General features: G+C 42.0%; 1 protein-coding gene across 4 annotated transcripts in view; it reads right to left on the bottom strand.

Annotated features, from left to right (window-relative positions):
* Cfap91 (cilia and flagella associated protein 91) overlaps window positions 1-15,951 on the bottom strand; it is a 53,767-nt gene that overhangs the window by 23,940 nt on the left and 13,876 nt on the right. For all 4 annotated transcript variants that reach the window (XM_090345733.1, XM_090345714.1, XM_090345743.1 and 1 more), the window contains 7 exons: window positions 14,788-14,965; window positions 11,610-11,767; window positions 11,058-11,240; window positions 8,226-8,368; window positions 7,602-7,718; window positions 6,063-6,134; window positions 4,253-4,399 (listed from right to left, as the gene is read on the bottom strand). In XM_090345733.1, the coding sequence (XP_090201859.1) occupies window positions 4,253-4,399; window positions 6,063-6,134; window positions 7,602-7,718; window positions 8,226-8,368; window positions 11,058-11,240; window positions 11,610-11,767; window positions 14,788-14,965 (998 nt within the window). The remainder of the gene's footprint in view (window positions 1-4,252; window positions 4,400-6,062; window positions 6,135-7,601; window positions 7,719-8,225; window positions 8,369-11,057; window positions 11,241-11,609; window positions 11,768-14,787; window positions 14,966-15,951) is intronic.

Below are 15,951 nucleotides of genomic sequence, written 5' to 3' on the forward strand. Positions count from 1 at the left end.
GACAAATTGCATGAGTCCTGGAAGAGAACAAGAACAACTTTTACTGGTTCATTTAGAGCTGTGACTCTCAGCTGTGCCAGGGGGCAGACAGCAGATCATAGCATATATCAACCAACATGGAGTGAACATAGCTAATGGGCACTTCATCCAGCATGAGCTCTGATGGGTTCACATTCCAGAGGTAAACGCTTCCATACCTGGATACTGGTGGCTCATGCCTATAATCCTATCTGAGATCTGAGGATCACAGTCTGGGCTGGCTTCACATCCAAGAAACTATTATCCCCCATTAGCTGGCAAAAAATAAAGGTGGATGGAACATACTCCAAAATAGATCATATAATAGTTCATACCGAAAACTTGAGCAGATACAAGAGGACTGATATAATCCCATGCATTCTATTTGATCACAGTGGAATCAGACTAGTTCTGAACAACACAGTAAAGGGTAAAAACATCCAAACACTTGGAAGCTGAATAACACACTTCTGAATAACTACTGGATTACAGAACAAATCAAAGAAGAAATTCAAAGCTTTCTTGAATGTAATGACAATCAAGATACATCACAAAGGAACTTAGGGGACACAGCAAAAGCAGTTCTAAGGGGCAAATTTATATGACTAGGAGCCCATATTTAAAAAATGGAAGAAGAGCATGTAAATAACCTAAGAACAAATTGAAGCACCTGGAGGAGCAAAAAAAGTTAATTCTAAAACAACTAGAAGGACAGAAATAACAAAAATAAAATCAGAAATATCAGAGATTGAAATAAGATCTACTATAAATAAAATTAATAAAAAGTTGGTTCTTTGAAAAAGTCAACAAAATTGACAGACCCCTGGCAAGATTAATCAACAAAAAGGAGAGGGGAGATGCAAATAAACAAGATTAGAGATCCTATGGGAACAATCATGACCAATATCCAAGAAATTCAGTGCATTATGAATAAGTACTTCCAGGGCCTATCTTCAAAGAAACAAGAAAATCTAGTAGAAATGGATGATTTCTTAAATAAATATAGGCTACCTACATTGAACCAAGAAGAGGTAAGCAAACTGAACAAACCAATTTCATACAATGAAATAGCAGAAGCAATCAGGAAAATACCAACCAAAAAGAGCCCAGGTCTAGACGGTTTCATGGCGGAATTCTATAAGTCTTTTAAAGATGAAGTAATACCTATACTCTTGAAACTCTTCTGAGAAATACAAGTAGAAGGAGCAATACCAAACTCATTTTATGAAGCTAATATTACATTCATCCCCAAACCAGGGAAAGACCCAACAAAAAAAAGAGAACTACAGACCTATCTCTCTAATGAACACAGATGCAAAGCTCCTCAATAAAATACTAGCCAACAGAATCCAGAAACAAATTTTTAAAATTATACAATTATACACTACAATCAAGTAGGCTTCATCCCACAGATGCAAGTCTGGTTTAACATTCGCAAATCAATCAATGTAATATATCAATAGAGCTAAGGATAAGAATCATATTTCTGTAGACACGAAGGCATTTGACAAAATACAATATCCATTCATGTTGAAAGCACTAAAAAAATAGAAATAAGAACATTCATTAAAATAATTAAAGCCATACATGACAAACCTACATGGAGAAAGACCAGAACCATTTAGTTTAAAATCAGGAACTAGACAGGGATGCCCACTCTCTCCACTTTCTCTTCAACATAGTGCTGGAACCCTTAGCCAGAGCAATAAGGCAAGAGAAGGACATCAAAGGGATCCACATAGGGAAAGAAGAAATTAAACTATCCCTATTCACAGATGACATGATCCTCCACCTGAATAACCCAATAAACTCCACTTCCAACTCCTAGAACTAATAAACCACTTTTGCAAAGTGGCAGGATACAAAAGTAAGCTGCAAAAGTCAGTAGCCTTCTTGTGTGCCAACAATACACAAAAAGAAGGCAAATCAAGAAAATGATCCCATTTGCAATAGCCCCCAAAAGAATAAAATACTTAGGAATTAACTTAACCAAAGGTGTAAAGGAATTATTTAATGACAACTATAAAAGCCTAATGAAAGAAATTAAAGAAGATACCAGGAAATGGAAAGACATCCCATGCTCATTGGTAGAGAGAACTAATATAGTGAAAATGGCCATACTGCCAAAATTGATATATAAATTCAATGCAATCCCCATCAAAATCCCAATGATACCCTTTACTGAAATAGAAGATACAATCCAAAGATTCATTTGGAACAACGAAAGACCCAGAATAGCCAAAACAATTCTAGGCAAAAAGAGCAATGCAGGTGGTATTACAATGCCAGACTTCAAACCCTACTATAGAGCCATAATAACAAAAACAGCATGGTACTGGCACAAAAATATACCAGAAGATCAATGGAACAGAATAGAAGATCCAGAAATAAAATTACATACCTATAGTCAACTTGTATTTGACAAAGGAGCCAAAGATATACAATGGAACAAACACAGCCTATTCAATGATTGCTGTTGGCAAAACTGGGCAGCCACATGCAGAAAACTAAAAATTGATCCTAGTCTTTTGCCATGCACAAGCATTAACTCAAAATGGATCAAAGACCTCAATATCAGACCTGAAACCTTGAAACTGCTACATGATAGAGTAGGAGAGACACTGGAACTCGTGGGCACCGGCAAAAACTTCCTGAACAGAGTCCTAGGGTCACAACAGATTGGAGAGAGACTCGACAAATGGGACTACCTACAAATAAACAGTTTCTGCACAGAGAAAAGCATAGACACTAAGTAGGAAGATAGCCAACCAACTGAGAAAAGATATTTACCAATAATACATCCAACAAATGCTTAATATCCAATAACTACAGGGAACTCAAGAAACTAATCCCCCTCCAAACCCAACAAACCAATCACTAAATGGGCAAGGGAACTAAAGACAGACTTATCAAAAGAAGAGGTTAAAATGGCAGAAAAGCATATGAGAAAATGCTCATCATCCATGGTCATAAAGGAAATGCAAATAAAAACAACCCTAACATACCACCTTATCCCAATTAGAATGGCCAAGATTCTGAACTCAGACAATGACAGATGCTGGTGGAGTTATGGAGAAAACCCTACTGCACTTCTGGTGGGAATGTAAATAAGTTCAGCCACTCTAGAAGGCAGTTTGGAGATGTCTTAAAGAACTGAAAATAGACCTTTCCTATGATCCCACCATTCCACTCCTGAGCATCTATAATGAACATCATAACCCAGGATATGATAAGGACACCTGCTCAACTATGTTCACCTCTGCACAATTCACAATAGCCAGGCGATGGAAACAACCCAGATGCCCTACTGAAGATGAATGGAAACAAAAAATGTGATACATATATACATATATATACACGCACAATGGAACTCTACATAGCCAACAGACGCGATAAAATAATGACATTCACTAGGAAGTGGATGAAACTAGAGCAAATCATGTTTAGTGAGACAAGTCAAGACCAAAGGAACAAAAGGCGCATGGTACCTTAATATGTGGATAATAGATCCAAACAGTACAAGAGCGATGACTCAATATTTGCGTACCCAATGTTATGGACATGGTATTGTAAATATAAGCATAACTACATAAACATAAAAAGTTATGACTCTATGGATAGTTTTATTACATAGATGAATATATACCTATGACATATATACAAACCCTCAACTTAATTTTAATTATGTTCTAAAATCTAAGTGCCATGATTGCATAGAGATTTCCTTGTTGAATACTTGTTTGTTAAACATGTCATTTGAAATATGATGTAAAAATCAATGTTAATAAATTCTTTAATAAAAAAAGTCTTAGCCAAAAAAGAAAGAAGAAAAGAAAGAAAGAAAGGTGGGATTTGAGGTGTGGCTCAAATGGTAGAGTACCAGCTAAGCAAGTGTGAGACCCTGAGTTCAAAATGGATGCTGAATACTGGCAAAGTGCTGAGGTTGTAGGAATTTTTTTGGCCAGTCTTGGGGCTTGAACTCAGGGCCTGGGCACTTTCCTTGGGCTTTTCTCAAGGCTAGCGCTCTACCACTGGAACCACAGCACACTTCTGGCTTTTTCTGTGTTTATGGTACCAAGGAATTGAACCTAGAGCTTCGTGCATGCTGGGCAAGCACTCTACCACTAGGCCATGCTTCCAGCTCAGAATTTTTTTTTTTTAATCTGTAATTCTAATGCTCCTGGAGCTTTTCTCAAAGGACGGGAGAACATGTAGCAGGACAGAAAGGAAGAACCTTGTGCTCGTGCAGATTCCTCTGTCGCTGTAGGGCCAGTGTCAGTTGCTTCTCAGCTTTCCTCAAAATCTTTTCATCTTCTTGTAGTGCATGGCTGGTACGTAGCTCATGAATCAACTCTAGCCGCTTTTCTTTCCCTTCAAACATCTGCATGAAATTAAGTCACAGAAAAACTTGTCCATTAACTATCTTTCAAGGTGACATGTTCCAGGTGTCATGTGCAGACTGCAAAGCACTTGAAAGAGTGGGTTATGTCTGCATCTGGGGGCTTACACTGCAGGAGTGTTCCACCTGGTTAGGATTCATGTGTCTTTTCTGTGCCTTCTGTGGTTCAGAGAGAAAAGGAGCTCACAGACGAGAGGTGAGCTGTTGACTCAGCTTCTAATGATGCCTCTCACAGACTAGGAGGCAACTACAAGGACATAGTAAAAACTAGAACCTTCCCTACAAGTTCCCATGCTCCTGCCCTGAGAATAGCATTTTTCACAGCTGTGGTGGTTTTCACTTATTTTGTTTTTATTTTATTTTATTTTATTTTGTAGGTCATCGGCTTGAACTAGGCCTGGGCGCTGTCCCTGAGCTCTTCCTCTCAAGGCTACTACCCTGTAACCTCTAGGCCTGGCCATTGTCCATGAGCTCTTCAACTCAAGGCTACCACCCTATCCTTGAGCCAAGCCCCACTTCCCGTTTTCTGGGGGTTAATTGGAGATAAGAGTCTCAGGTCCTTTTGTGCCCAGGTTGGCTTTGAACCTGGATCCTCAGATCTCAGCCTCCTAAGTACCTAGGATTACAGGTGTGAGCCACCGCACCCGGCTTGTTTTGTTTTTATTTTTAACCCAAGGATGAGTGCCTAGCCTGTAATACATAATATGCTATCTAAACTGAAAGTGTCGCATTTCTCCAAGAGAACATTAAATGGAAAGTAAAGAACAGTGTTAAAACAGGCAGAGCAGCACATGCCTATAAACACAGTTATCAGGAAGTCAAAGCAGTAAGATCATAGTCTGAGGAAAGCCTAGACAAGTATGTAAGACTCTGAAAAACTAAATAAGAAAGGGTGTGGGGGCTCAGATCTCAGGATCTGAGGATCGAGATTCAGAGCCAGCCAGGGCACTACAAAGCCATGAGACTCTTATCTCCAATTAATCTCTGGAAAATGGGAAGTGGGGCTATGGCTTAAGGGTAAGATGGTAGCCTTGAGCTGAAGAGTTCAGGGACAGTGCCCAGGCCCAGAGTTCAAGCCCCATGACCCACAAACAAATAAATAAATAAACAAAACGCTAAAATAAAGCACTAGGGCTGGGTATGTGGTTCAAGTAGAAGAGCACTTGTCTAGCAAGCATGATGTCCTGAGTTTAATCCCCAGTGCAAAAGAACATAGTGAGCACAAGTTCCTCTCCAGCTTCCCTGGACTTACTCATCAGGACTGAGTCCTGCATGGGCCTGCATGGTGGTTCACGCCTGTAATCACACACACGCACACACATGCAGGTGGGCCTGGTAAGAACTACAGATAAGAACTGGTAAGACTACAGTATAGCCATTATGAGTTTAGCTATCTCATTGATCCTAAACATATTATCAGATATATGCAAATTCAAATAACTGCATTAGGATATCCTTCTAGAAAACTAAAGGGTCTCTTTGTTTTATAAAGTTGCTCTACTCAAAATCCAAGTGAGAAAATTTGTGCAGCTAGTATCCTGGAGGAGAAAAATGGTTCACACTGCCAGTGGTGGGTTGGCAAAGTGCAGGAGGAAATGTGTGCATACATTCTCAAACACAAGCGCTGGTAGCTGGATCTACACACCATGTTCTGAATGACTCTGCCCCGGAGTAGCTGTTGCAGGTAGATCACAGCCATTTCTATCTCCTCTTCTTCCTGAGGGAAAATCAGAATAAGGAGCTTGACAACAGCAAATGTGTGTTCGTGTGTGTGTGTGTGTGTGTGTGTGTGTGTGTGTGTGTGTGTGTGTGTATGCACATGCATGCATGTTCTTTGAACTCTGGGCCTGGACTCTGTCCCTGAACTCTTTCTGTTCAAGGCTTGTTCTCTACCATTTGAACCACCCCTCCACTTTCTGTTTTTTTTTTTTCTTGCAATCTTCAGATCTCAATCTCCTAAGTAGCTAGGATTACAAGTGTAAGCTTATTTCACCTGCTTATTTCAAATAAGATGCATTTCAAACAAGAGGGACTGTGTCAGATGCAGGTTTGAAAGATGTTAAGCCTGTTCTCTGCCTCATTTGCTCCCAGTTTCTTTTTCATTATGAATAATGTATTGCTTCCAGGTCCATACTAAAGGAAAATGAATGCCTTATCATCCCTGCCAATGATGCCATTTCTAGCAAAATCTTAAAGCAGTAAGGACAGTGCAATATCCTTTCAACAAGGCTGTGTTCATGTGTTCTCATGGGTTACAGACTGCACAGCTAGTTTCTGTTTTGAGTGACAGGCTGCACAGGAAAATTTAGCTAACCTGGTAAATGAAAATGTATTGGCAATGATGAATTATCTTACGCAATGGTCAAAGGCAGGAAGAACAAGATCTGGCCGTCTAATGAAGGGACCTCTGGGAAGAGAAAATGTTGGCAGCAGTAGCACTAACACCCACGACAACAGGGAGGATACAAAGGCCTGCACGGATTCTGGAGAAGCAGTGGGTATGGGTCCTCCCTCCCTGACAGGAGGGAAAAGGCTTTGGTGAGACCCCTCTCCTCCTCAAGTTCCCACACCCATCTTCTGATGGTGAACACCTTCGCCTGCCTCTGAAGCCTCTGCAGGCAGAGAATGCCCCCACTGATGGGGGACTAAACGCCTCCAGCATCGACTGAGACTGGCATGGTGACATGCTCAGCGGTTCCCTGTGGGTTTGTGTGCTGTGAGGCCCTCTTTCATATCCTCCCCAGTGCCCACATGGAGCTTAGTGAGAAGTGGTCAGGAGCCATGCCCTTCACAATGGCATCCCCAATTTCGTTCCTGTCTGACCAGCCACTCCCTGGGTGAGAAGGAAGTTGCATGGTGACTGTTCTCGGGCTTCTTTTATTTGGCACACAAGAGGACTACTGTCTATGCCTATGCTTCATAGACCATTTTCATTCTCAAAAATAATTGGGTTTAGATTTCATTTTGTGTGTGTGTGTGTGTATGTGTGTGTGTGTGCATAGACATGTGTGTGACTATGTTTGTGTTTGCTGTTTGATACTTGAGAATAAAGGACAAAAAAACAATTTTAAATCAGAGCTTGAGAAACTACCTACTGTGCAGATTTTTTTTCAACCCAAACTTTCCTAACAATGAAACAGACCACCATGCTGAAACAAGCATTTCAAACCAGTTTCCAACTCACATAGGAGCCCATCTCCAAGGTTGGGGTAGGAAGTCGAGGCAGAGGTATGGGGATTTTTTGAAGGAAACGGAGAGGTTTCTTTGTTTCCACAACTTTATTTTTCTTGTCCAACAGCACCTGAAATGACACAATGAATGTTATCCCTAGCCTTGGCATTTTCCACTACTACCAGCTAAGCCTACCTGCTCCAGTGACCAAGCCCGCCACCCCTCACACTGAGTTTTAAACTAGATGAGGTTAACTCCTTCCTGATGGCCTGATAACAAATATGAAAGGAAGAAGTGGAGCCACTTCAGATATCTACACCAAACGTAATTTGTAATACTAGGAATTTGCTGTGCCTGTAAGTAATGTCAAGTTTTACTAATCCAAATCCAAAGTTGGAAAGCCTGTCAGGAAATCACATGCTTCTAAGAAAGTTTTCCTGCAATATGAGATGGAGGGGGAAACTATTAGTGAAGCACATCATAGACAACCTCCAGGAGAGTCTAGAGGAGAAGGAAAGTCAGGGTGTACCTTGGATTCATGGTCGTGAATGCCCAAGACTGAGTATAAGTTGGGGAGTGGGGTGTTTCTCTGGGAAGCCACATGAGACATGATCGGTCTTCCATATAACAATTGTACCTGATGGACCTCTGCCAGCTCAAAGTCCGACCTCGCTGTCCGCTTCAGGAAGCCAGATTTGGTGGTGATGATCCTTGGCTTTGGAGCTTTGAATCTTGGTTGTGTCACAAAATCTGGGAGACATGCCTCAAGTTCAACTAATCCTATAAGAAGGAAGTACATGTTTACAGAGGATACTGTTAATTTTAACATCAGTTTACCAAGTGGTTTCTTTAGAACTGTTCTTAAGGCCTATCTCACATAGGAGAATGCATTGTCCATGAAATGTAAAGCCCATTTATGTCTATATAATTAACACAGGCTCTCAGTGATCTAGACTATAAGCTGAGAAATATTTTCTAAAACTGAAAATATTTTCAAGCAGATATCCGTGGCTCATGCCTGTAATCCTAACTACTCCAGGATCTGAGATCTGAGGATTAGGGTTCAAAGCCAGCCAGCCAAGACAGGAAAGTCCATGAGACTCTAATCTCCAATTAATTACCAAAAAGCCAGAAATGGTGCCATGGCTCAAAGTGGTAAAGCATTAGCCTTGAATACAAAAGCTCAGAGACAGCACTCAGGGCCTGAGCTCAAGCCCCAGGACTGGCACACACACACACACACACACACACACACACACACACACACACACACAAATACTCTCCTATGCAAAAAGAACACACTGCAAGGAAGCATGAGAAAAGGTGACATTGTCCAAAAGGGAATTTACTCTTTGCCTGGCATGTAACTGTAACCCATCTGTCTAATAAAGATTTAAAACAAAACGAAACACATTTGGTTAATCTCATGTTGTTACTGTATCTGACTTTGTTACCCAGTATGTTGTATATACATTTATTTGATTATTTGAAATAGGAAAGAGAAGGGGGGAAAACAAGATGATTGGGGGGTGAGGGAAATGGGGACAAAAACATGAGAAGGGGGAAGGGGTATCAATGTATGAGAAGTAATGCACCTACTATCTGGCAAATGTAACTGTAACCCCTCTATACATTACAATTAAAAAAAGAAACACAGGGCCGGGAGTTTGGCCTAGTGGTAGAGTGCTTGCCTAGCATGCACGAAGACCCGGGTTCGATTCCTTGGTACCACATACTTAGAAAAAGCCAGAAGTGGTGCTGAGGCTCAAGTGGTACAGTTCTAGCCTTGAGATAAATCCAAGGACAGTGCTCAGGCCCTGAGCTCAAGCCCAAGACTGGCAAAAAAAAAAAAAGAAAAAAAAAAGAAACACAGTCCACGATAATAACCAACAGGACATAATGATCTCATTTATGCTCTGTCATATTCCTCCCTGTATATGGCAGCCAGCCCAGCGCTGTAACTTTAACAGTGTAAAACTTAGTCTTCATCTTGGCCACACCAGTTCTCTTAGTGTTGACACAGTCTTCTCCATGAATTTATCTTCTGCTATCTATCCTCTTACCCTCTAGTTTTCTGGCATTTCCTTTGAAAAGGGTGATGTCATTTTGCATTTCTTAATTGCTTCATAAATCTGGTATAAAATACTGTCACTGCTTCATTTTGTATAGGTGATTATTAATGTCATCAAATGCTTTGGGGTACTAGTGGCTCATACCTACTACCCTAGCTACTAAGGAGGATGAGACGCATAGGATCTTGATTTGAGGCCAATCCAGGAAAAAAGTCAAAAATTATCAATAACATTCTAGGTAAGAGGAATGGTTCAAGTGAAAGAACTTCACCTAAGCAAGTGAACACAAAGTTAGGCTCAGTTCAAACCCCAACACTTCTCCAAAGCCATTTTTAAAACTTCATTATGGGGCCGGGAGTTTGGCCTCATGGTAGAGAGCTTGCCTAGCATGCACAAAGACCCGGGTTCGATACCTTGATACCACATACATAGAAAAAAGCTGAGGCTCAAATGGTAGAGCTCTAGCCTTGAGAAAACCCAAGAACAGTGCTCAGGCCTTGAGCTCAAGCCCAGGACTGGCAAAAAAAATTCATTATGGGCACTGGTAGCTTATACCTGTAATTCTACCTACTTAGGAGAACAAAATCTGAGGATCAAGGTTTGAAGCCAGCCCAGGTAGGAAAGCTCATGAACTTATATATCTCCACTTAATCCCTGAAAAGCCAAAAATGGAGGTGTGGCTCAAGTGGTAGAGCACTATCTTTGAACAAAAAAGCTCAGGGACAGTGCCTAAGCCCTAAGTGCACACCCCAGGACTTGTGGCTGTGCGCGCGCGCGCGCACACACACACACACGCACACACACACACACACACACACACACACACACACACACACACACACAGACCCATTGCTCTATTTCCTAGGCTGGTCCCAAACTCTTGTACTCAAGTGATTCTCCCACTTCAGCTTCCTCAGTAACTGGAATCATAGACATATGCTGCCACAACTAGCTAGCATTTTAAAATATATAGTAGTTAACTGAATTTGACTCTCTGCTAAATTAATCTATAGTGTGTCCACTTGCCTATTTAGGTTCTGGCAGTTTTATTGGTTTTATTAATGAGTAGATGAAACCTGTACCTTGGTGGGATTTTTTTAAATAAATATTTTCTTGGAAGCTTTTAATCTGAATTTTTTTTTTTTTTTGCCATTCCTGGGCTTGAGCTCAGGGCCTGAGCACTGTCCTTGGACTTTCTCAAGGCTAGAGCTCTACCACTTGAGCCTCAGCACCACTTCTGGCTTTTTTCTATGTATGTGGTACCAAGGAATCGAACCCAGGTCTTTGTGCATGCTAGGCTAGCACTCAACCACTAGGCCAAACTCCTGCCCCTTAATCTGAATTTTTATACTTAATTTGTATGCCTATAGTGCTGTTAGACATCATCCATCACTTACCTTCATAAGTATTGAGATAGTAATTTTTGACCACAAACTGCTGCGTGTTATTGTCTGGGAAACGACCAATGCGAGAGAAAGGTCCATAGACCTGTGACCCGTAGTCAGCGTACTCCCTGATGATATCTCTCCTCTTCCACTTCCCTTCGAGGGTCTTTGACTTGGACAAAAGTTTCCTCATGGCTGAAATGAGACATACCTCCATGACTATCTCCAAAATCTTGTTCTAAAATTGTAAAGGCAGAATAGCAAACCAGTTCTGATTTTACTCATGAGGAAACTGGATTGAATGAATTTCACATTCTTTAGGCCTAAACATAATACTGGAAACACATACACGCATACAGCATGCAACACATGATGCCAATATTAGTCCACCTGGTAGAACACGGACACCTGATTGTCTTAAAGAGTGATTTTCCCCAACCACTCTTCCATTGTTGAACAATGGGTTGCCCCTCACCCCTAATGTATTTGATTCCTCAGGTTCATGACAGAATTTTATCATAGCTAAATCCCTCCCATTTGCTTTCCTGTCTCTAACACACCCACCGGACTTATGTGTGTGCTGAATTTTGGCCACTTTCTCCTCTTTGGCTTCCTGCAGTCGACACCACTGTGCATTCAGCTGCCTTGTGTTCAATTCATTTTGATTGTCTGCTCGCTGCTTCAGCAGCTCTTGTAAAAGCTCCAGACGAATATCCTGCAATCTTCAAGTAAATTTCAAAGCATTAAGAAATATCTGGTATCCCTGGACTACAGGCATGACCCATGTGACAGGGCACTTGCCCAGCAAGCACAAGACCCTGATTTCAAACCTCAGCATCAGCATAATTTTTTTTAAAAAAAGTAAACATGGGCTCAGTTCCTCTCTAGAGTGGGCAATACAGTCACATGCTAGCAGTGTAACAACGTTGTGTGCAACAGTGGACCACAGTACTGCTGTGATCCTGTGAGACATTAGGAAACTGAAGATTCTTCCTTTCAACTGACAGCACCACCATAGTAACATCACATTGCAACACATCACTCTCGCAGGGGACGATGCTGCTCAGTGCATTTGCTGTGCAGCTGCACAGCTGTGCAGAGTGCACGTGCATGTGCACTTGCATGTGCACCAAGGATGATAAATAGTTGCTGTTCTATGCATGTACAACCCTGTACGTGCACTGTCATTTTACAATGTCCTCCTGGTTACTGTAAAACAGTCTACAATGCTATGTTAGCAGAGCCTTGCTATCTGTTTATTGTACCTCTTGGTCATACTGAAATGCCACAATGAATGACTGATTATACCATGTACATTGTGCAAGACCGCCCTGTAATGTTCACACAACAAAATGACCTCATGGCACATTCTCAGAGTGCATTTCCACCACTCAGCAGACTGTGACCGACTTGGAGTCTCCGTTTCCTATCACCTTGCCTCAATTCCTTCAATTGCAAAATGAAGATGATGGTGGCTGCCTCATAAGACGCCGGTGAGCATTGGTGAGCTCGTGTACTTACACAAAGGGCTAGATCAAGCGTCACACTGAAGCATGCATGAGAGAGTACTCTGGAAGGCTCGGTAAGACCCAGATTGCTGCTCCCTTTCTGATTCAGCAGGACTTTTCTCTCTGATAAGATGCCTTGATAAAGGCCACAGGTTCTGCTGGTACATCAGGCTTGAGGGCCACATTGTGAGAAGCACTGACTTAGAGCATGCTAGGCACTCTGTAAAGTGCTGCCAGCTCAATGAGGCCCTTCAAATCATCACCACCATCATCATCATTGTTACTCTCCAGCTGATCTCTCTCTCTCTCCTTTCCTCCTTTCTTTCTTTCTTTCTTTCTTTCTTTCTTTCTCTGATACTGATATTTGAACTGAGTGTTCTGCTTGTTAGTCTGGTGCTCTCCTACTTGAGACATGCCCCCAGCCCTTTTTTCTTTGGTTATTTCTGAGATACAGTTTGGTTGGCCTAGGCTGGGCCTAGAATGCAATTCTCCTGTTTACATTTCCACGTAGCTGTGATGTTAGGTATATGCCACTATGTCTACCACTTAAGAAGTGTTCTCACTGTTTTTGTTTTTGTTTTGCCTCAATTGGTCTCAAACCCAATCTTCCACATCTCTAGCTCTCGATTGGCGACAGTTACAGGCATGAGCAACAAACTCTGAAATCTCCCATCATCCAGCACCCAGCTCAGAGGCTACCTTTACTAAATCACCCACTGCAAACAGAGCCAGCTTTTTTCACCAGTGTTCCTCTAGCACTGTGTTTACAGAACAGCATGTATCACCTGGGAGAACTACCTGTGTGGAGCAGGGCTGGAGCCCTTTCTCCTCATCCTACCTCCTCATCCCAGTCTCCAGCGAACTGTAAGGAGCTCTGGTGGGACAGAGCAGTGTTTATTCCTACCTGCGTCTCCATCTCATAGCCCAGTTAGGAGGGAATTGAAATATGTTTATTAAAATGTTTTTTCAGAACCAGGTGCTAGTGGCTTGTGCCTGTAATCCTAGCTACTCAGGAGGCTGAAATTTGAGGATCTCAGATCAATGCCAGCCTGGACCAGAAAGTCTGTGAGACTCATATTTCCAACTAACCACATTTCTCAAGTGCTAGCCTTGAGCAAAAGAGCTTCGGGACAGCACCTAGGCCCTGAGCTCTAGCCCATGACTGACAAAAAAAATAAAAACCAAAAAATTCAGTTTAACAAATAAACTCACCATATTTCCATTGATGTCTTCATGCAGCTAGATACATTCTTAATATTTTTAATGCCTCTGACAAGATACATTCCACTCCAGAGGCCAGCCAAAAGTTAAAATTTCTGCAGATAATGACTGAATACTTTGACACTTACTTTGCCCCAGATACTATTTTTGGTCAGCTTTTCAACAAAACATCACCTAATCAGAAAGTTACTGGGGAAGAGGTAGGGAGAAAGAAGGGATACACTTTAAAATGCCAAGCAAGCTGTGTGACCCTGCCTTGGTCCTCAGCTCTCCTGTGTGCAAGGGGCCTTACAAACATTTTAATGAGCAGCCGTGTGGCTCCGCCTGACCCAGGACAGAAGTTCTTGCTCCTTTGCTTGTAAGGGGGTTGTAATTTTGGGTTGCAAAAATTTCTCATCATCTCAACCTATCAGCACAACCTCCTTAACCAAAGTACATCAGCTAAAGTGACTGAAAACTCAAGTAGAAAGGCTTCTTCATATTGTTATTTGTGCACACTGGCTGCAAAGCTCATGTGTTCCTGGAAGAAGACCGCAATTTGCTTTCTAATAGGAAAGTCCTCTCAGTTCTAGCTGGAACCCATGTCCTAGGGGTGAACTCAATGTCATGGCAGGGAGGCAGCGGCCTAGGGGATGAACGAACACCAGGACAGTTTGGAAGGTTCTTTGCAGAAACCAAGGGGATGCTTTGACAGTCTAGAGAGATCCTGAGGAGAAAATTTAAAAAGGGAGAAGAATCAGAAAGGCCCTGGAGGAGCTGCAGGAATGAGTTCCCTGATGAACTTCACACACCCTGGGGACATCATCCTTTTCTAAATTACAACAGCCTCTTGGATCTCATCAGGGTTGTGTGATTGCTCTTGAAAACACCAGAAACCCTGTTTCCCATCTCTGTAAGAGAAGAATTGCTTTGAAACAAGGTATTTGGGGAAATGCTTTACAGATTTAATATAAATTATATATATGAACATTACTCTTATCCATCCAGTTGTGATTGAGGGTCAACAAACATACTTCTCAATCTCCTGATCTCTGAAGAGCCACTCCTTCCTCTCCATCTCGTTCATCATCTTTCTCCTCTTCTCAAACTGGGAAGTATCGCTCAGAGGAGGAAGGGTGGCCTCCCATGCACGCTTCTCCCGGGCTCTTTCTATCATTTCCACCTCGGCCTGTCCTGCTGGGAGTCCTCGGCCTGCAGGATGACATGCCATCAGAAGCAAATGGGAAACCCATGTGCACTCTATGTATCCTTGACTCCCATTATCTTCTCTGGTCCAAGGGGTGTGACAAGACATGGCTGTCAGGTGACCTAGAGGCACCGGTGTCACTGGTGTCTTACATTGCCCAACAGGTGACTGAGCTCGGAGATTTTTCAGTTGCTGATAAGAAGCCAAAGCATTTAAGAAATAACTAAGTGACCACTAGCCTTATATTGGGCAAATCTATATTTCAAAATGTAAACAATAGCAACATCCTAAGGGGAAAATATGAGAGGCAGAGAATTTGTCATACAAAAGTTAAATATATATATATATATATATTTGTTAAAACAACCAAAGAGGCACAGGGAGTGTGGCCTAGGGGTAGAGTGCTTGCCTAGCATGCAGGAAGAACCCGGTTTATTTCCTCAGTACCACTTGCAGAGAAAAAGCCTGAAATAGGGTTGTGGCTCAAGTGGCAGAGCTCTAGCTTTGAGAAAGCTTAAGGAGAGCACTCAGGCCCTGAGTTCAAGCCGCAGAACTGGCAAAAAAACAAATAAGCAAACAAAAACCAAGGGGCTAGGAGTTTGGCCTAGTGGTAGAGTGCTTGCCTAGTATGTACAAAGACCCAAGTTCGATTCCTTGGTACCACATGCATAGAAAAAGCCAGGAATGGGGCGATGACTCAGTTCAAGGCCGGGACTGACAAAAAAAAATGATAATTAAGGAATAGTCATTGGCTGAGAATCTCTCATCTTTGTGTCCCACGGTGAATTATAACTTAGAATGGTCCCTCATTTCAGGCAGGTGAGTGGCATCATCAATTATGTTATCTGACCATCTCAGAGGCACTGACTCAGATCTGACTTCCTTATGTCTCTTTAGACCAAGGTTGGGGAACCCACTAACATTCAGGTGGCAAGCATGTCAAAATGTAGCCTTGATTTACTGATGACCCAGCTGCTGAAGTAAATGACTA

This window comes from Megascapheus bottae, chromosome 1, assembly GCF_031878675.1.
Source record: "Megascapheus bottae isolate mThoBot1 chromosome 1, mThoBot2.hap1, whole genome shotgun sequence".
Classification (NCBI taxonomy): domain Eukaryota; kingdom Metazoa; phylum Chordata; class Mammalia; order Rodentia; family Geomyidae; genus Megascapheus; species Megascapheus bottae.